General features: G+C 36.8%; 1 protein-coding gene across 1 annotated transcript; it reads right to left on the reverse strand.

Moving 5' to 3' along the window:
• Positions 1–479: 479 nt before the first annotated feature.
• On the reverse strand, positions 480–1,391 carry LOC148103925 (uncharacterized). Its single transcript, XM_087839221.1, has one exon. It carries the CDS (start codon positions 1,389–1,391, stop codon positions 480–482), a length of 912 nt encoding a protein of 303 aa, XP_087695347.1.
• Between the last annotated feature and the right edge of the window lie 4,010 nt (positions 1,392–5,401).

A 5,401-nucleotide genomic window follows, 5' to 3' on the forward strand; every position in this document is an offset into this window, starting at 1 on the left:
AGGCTTTTATTTTACCATTTCAAACTATTTACAGAACAATCAGATGTTCTCCATCAAATAAGATGGCACAAAAATTATTTCACTCCAAAAAATAGTTCTGTTTGTTTTGTAATTTAAGGTCCCTTTAAGGAATTGCCTTTGAACTTTGAATAGAGGCTTGTATTGACCTCACAGCCTGGTTCAGTCTCAGTGTCTGAGACTGTACTCCCCAGCCTGCTTTCAGCTCTCAAAATATGTTTTCTCCCACGCTGGTAATGCAGCTTTTGATTTGCCTATCCAAAGCGTGAAATGGACATGGTGGACTGGCGTGACCATTACATGCTTATGCGGTGACATTGGATTGATGCATCAGCTAAAGCAGTCTAAATGGTATTACCTAACAAAAAATTAGTGGAAGGATATGCATGATTTTTTTGAAATTACGTTGAATTTGACGCTAGGACAAGTGTGACTGTTCCATTTTTTTTTTCATCTTACCCTCACTGTGCGTTATTCTTACAGCACAGTAATTTTCCTGCTCTGTGTAGAAACAGCAGAGGTAACACCAAACTGCTAGGTAAATTAATCCAGATTTCAAACATCGACATCATGCAATTATTATTTTCTTCTACAACATACAGTAAAGCCCAAGTCAGACTAAAAGTAAATCTCAACATCAGAACTCCTAGTATAGCTGCTATGGTGTAGAATGCTTTCTGCTTTGACTGATAAACCCTCTCTCTGTTCCCGCCCTGTGCTCCTGGGCCTGTACGAAACAAAACACAGAGAACCGAAATGCTACAGAGGGAGACGATGCATAATGATATTAACGAAATGGCAACATACAATTCGGTGGGAAAATGTTGTATCACGACTAAAGCGATCCCTACAAAGCAAAACAACCAGGCACATCCAATGCTGATATTTCTGATTTGGATCCCTCTTTCATTTTTCAAGCTGAGGTAGATGATGGGATGAACTACAGCCAAATAACGCTCCATACAGGTAAGGGTATGAAAGAAAATCTGTCCAAACCAGTTGAAATAAAGTAAGAAATACCCCAGTACTATCATGCGTGAATCCTTTGTGTAGATACCACAACAGATGAGGATACACCCAGAGACACCAATCAGCTCAATCATGACCATGTGATAGGTGAAGCTATCGGAGTGACTTATCGTTGTTGCAGAACATGTAGAGCGCTTTTGTTGCCATTTTTGAAGACCATGGTAGAGGATGAAGATGGAGAGTGGGAGGAGAAGAATGACATTATTAATAGCTGCAGATGTATAGATGAAGGAATCTTGTCTGGAGAAAAGACAATGCACGAATGGCAGTATGTAAGAGCTGACTGACGTAGGCTGCAAGTCCAGAAAGGATTCATTGGAAGGGCAAGATGAGTTTATTGACATGTCTAAAAGAGGAAAAAAGAACAGATTCTGTCAAATATCACAACTTCTGATTTTCTTTTTCTTTTTTTTAAGTTAAACCGTTTAAGAGAGGCCAAAGACTCACAGATTGCAACTCAAATGGATGACTATCGGAGCTCCATGTTTAAGTCCCAAAATAATATTCAAAAATAATATCTATTTATATAATATAACTGGAGCATGCTTTTCTGTTTCTGACTGCAGAGAAACCCATAAGCAAGCAGCAACTTTATGTGGATGAAATAAAGGTGATGAGGGAGGAAAAAACAAGAGATTTTAACTTGGAACACACTGTGCATTGCTAATGGCTAATGATTTTACCTGTTGTTATTACAAATCACTGGATTATACTGACATGCCATGATCAGTAGTTACTGCATTCCTTTGTGTTCACCCCTTTAAAGATCATCCACAAAATCATAGAAGGCATGTTGGAACTGGATTGCATAGTAATTATAAGTAAACTGATTCAGATGTAAATTCTGAATCAGTAAGTCAGTAAGTTTCCCTTACCTGTTTCCCTGGCAGGTTCTGTAAGTGTCCAACCATCATTTTGTGTGCATTTTATTGTTTCACAATGCAGTTAATTACACATGTCTAACTATTAAAAAAGCACCAACCTAATCAGTCTCCAGGCCTTCTTCATCTGTATCTGTGTGTGTGTATCTCAGATAGGATGTACTGGCTGAATATTGCAGCACCACTCCATGTCTTTTTATGATTGTACGTTCAATTCAAATGAGATTTATTTGCATAAAGGCAATGCCATAATGTAAAATGAGTGGCCTCTTAAAAACAGATCAATAGATAAGTGAGGAGTTATATAAACTGTCTTTTATATAAGTACAGATCTCTTCTGTAAAGTAATGTCTGTCATGTTTTACAGTTAACTGACCCAAAAGAGCAAACCAACTCAACTGTGCAATAAAGTGCAAAAAGGTTTATTTGCAGACCAAAATAGAAACACTTCATGAATACACACTATTAGTAATAACTTAATGATGTGTATACAAGTGATGCAGAACGTTTTGTGTATCAGTTTTTTATGGTCAGAAAATCCCTGCATGTATTACTTTATTTCAAATGCTTCTTAAATTTATCATTCATGTACCTATCGTGTCAAATTAATGTATGTCAAAATGTTAAACAAACAAATTGCACAATAGTTATTTTAGAATTTTGAAAACCTGTTGAAATAAAGTCAGACTGCTTAACACCAAGGCTAAAAATTCACTCCATTTCATCCATAAATGAAGTCCTTGGAATTAAAAGAATATGTAATTAATGGAATTAAAAATGTGTACGCGCATGCAGGTTTAGGACAATCTTTGGACTACACTTGATTTTTAAAGGTTATTAAGAAAGTCTCGTAAATGTGAAATAGCCTCAATGACCTCAGTGCATATGTTACTGTTAGGAAACTGCTTAACATAATGTGTTAAAATACCTCCCCACAAAGCTGCTCAAGAATCAAGAGTGTTATTTGTATGAAACAACTACTATCAGAGTGAAAAACTAAAACCAAACTTTTTCGTCTTCATACATGATGTGTACAGGTTGATTAAATAAAGTTAGCATGAAGAGGGGGAAGAAAATTCTAAAATATGTTTTGACTTATAACTCAAAACATATTAACCTAATCATTTACAAATTACTTGATTTTGTATACCATAATATTGAGCATAATTATTCCCCATCACTATCCCCAAACAAAAAATTTTTGTAGGGAAGTGTTGTACGTCCTCATTGACTGTAATCAGCACATATGCAGAAACAATGCATCTGACTTAGATTGTACAAATTATCATGTCAAGCCAGTTAATTTAAAGTTTTACACAAAAACAGTGAAAACAGCACTTTCATTCAAAAACTTGCTAGAATAACAATGAATTCTATTATTTGAATATGTGTGTAGATAAATTGTTCATGATATACTTGCAAAAACAACTTAATGTATCATATTTATCATTAATGTTGTTGCTTTGTCTCCAAAGTGGTTACAGTTAGATAAATATATCTTTGTAACTAAATGAAAGAAGTAGTAGAATTAGTTAGTATTGATTTTCCAAAATCATTGAATATTAGTCAGATAAAACTTATATATAGTCATTGGAAACAAACAAATACCAACCTAATCAGTGAGTTTTTATAATAGTTCTCCCTGTGCAGATTCCCTGTAGAATATTTGTGCCAAATAAGTATTACCTGCTGTGTATAAGCACTAGGGATGGGTATCGAAAACCGGTTCTTGTTGAGAACCGGTTCCCACTGTTTCAATTCCTTGGAATCGTTTGCCATTTTTGCAAACGATTCCCTTATCGATTCCAGTCGCCCCGAATGACGTCACCACGTTGCGGAGCGTCATTTACCTGGCAGGAAACATGGCGGCTCAAACGCTAAAAAGTTTGGTTATACTTTACGAGAACGGATGACAAACAGGGCAACTTGCAATACTTGCAAAGTAGATATTTCATTTAAGGGAGGAAACACTACGAATATGCAAAAGCATTTGCTCACAAAACACGCGATGACCTTAAATGAATGTCGTGTTTTTAATTCCGCTCCGGACTCGTGAATCTCAACCCAGCAGCAGCGGTAACGTTTGCACGTCCTCTCCCGTTAATACGGCAGGTAAATAATCAACTAACAGTGCATATTATGTTAGCGCGATCTGCCTCATTACAAACCTGCCATTACTGTGCATTTAGGTGACCATGATGAGACAGACAGAGTCTGGCTCAGATGCTGGCAGTTCTCGCTGCAGTCTACCGGTAGCGTCTCCTTTCAGGCCAGGATAGACGAATGTCACCGAGCAGTGACTAAGTTTGTGGTAAAAGGCTTGAACCGATTTGCCACAGCAGATGCCCCCGATTTTCGGTAAGTGAATGTGTTTAATTGTAGGCAGGGACATTATTGGATATTCTTGTGTAATTGCTACAGAAGAATATTTATTTTATTATTTTACATTCACAATTTTTTTTCCTGGGGACCCTGTGACACCCCATTGAAGAGCTGTAGGTTGGATCTGTTAAGATCTCACTGTTGGGTTTGTAAGGCCATGTTACTCCTAAATTTCTATCTTGTTCAAAGAGAAGATATAAAACAAAGATCTAAGCTAATTGACCTTAGTGTTCTCCTTTTTTAAAAAAAAAATAATCGATAAGAGAATCGATAAAGAATCGAATCGTTAAACAGAATCGAAAATGGAATCGGAATCGTGAAAATCTTATCAATACCCATCCCTAATAAGCACCCCACCTCTCTTCTCCCTTAACTCAAAGTTCAATTCAAATATATTTCTTATTTGCATTAGAAAAATATTTGAAAATGACAAAGACAAATGAATAACAACTGAATAAACACTTAACAAAGGAGCTACTACAGTACACATTACACATTACAGATACATACCCTGTGAATATATATATATATATATATATATCCTCCTAAGACCCAAACTCTTCCACGACATGCATTTTTAATTTCTCTTTGATATTTGGGCACATTGGGGCCTGATGAATGTAAAAACAGAGAATTACCAGATTTTTTTTTTTACCTTATATTTGTTTTTAAGAAAAATAAGAGGATATTCGTTTCATATTTTGATAGAACAGTAGCAGTATAATGTCCTCGTAAGTGGATATCAGGCCCTTATAGAGCAAAATTGTGTATTTTGGTCTAAATAACCCAAAATGTGATGTCCACATATGTGGACACCAGGTCCTATAGGAGGTTAAATATATATATATATTTTAATTCCCTGCGGGCAAGAGAGGACCCTCAAGCTTGGGTCCTCTACCAGAGGCCTGGGAGCTTGAGGGTCCTGCGCACTATCTTAGCTGTTCCAAGGACTGCGGTCTTCTGAGATCTCCGATCCTGTTCCTGGGATCTGCTGGAGCCACTCACCTAGTTTGGGGGTCACCGCACCTGGTGCTCCAATTACCCCTGGAACCACTGTTACCTTCACCCTACACATTTTCTCGAGCTCTTCT

This window comes from Neolamprologus brichardi, chromosome 3, assembly GCF_056152115.1.
Source record: "Neolamprologus brichardi isolate AB-2024 chromosome 3, ASM5615211v1, whole genome shotgun sequence".
Taxonomy (NCBI): Eukaryota; Metazoa; Chordata; class Actinopteri; order Cichliformes; family Cichlidae; genus Neolamprologus; species Neolamprologus brichardi.

Excerpts from the sequence above, each read along its gene's own strand:
- LOC148103925 (XM_087839221.1), bottom strand. The coding sequence starts at position 1,391 with ATGTCAATAAACTCATCTTGCCCTTCCAATGAATCCTTTCTGGACTTG.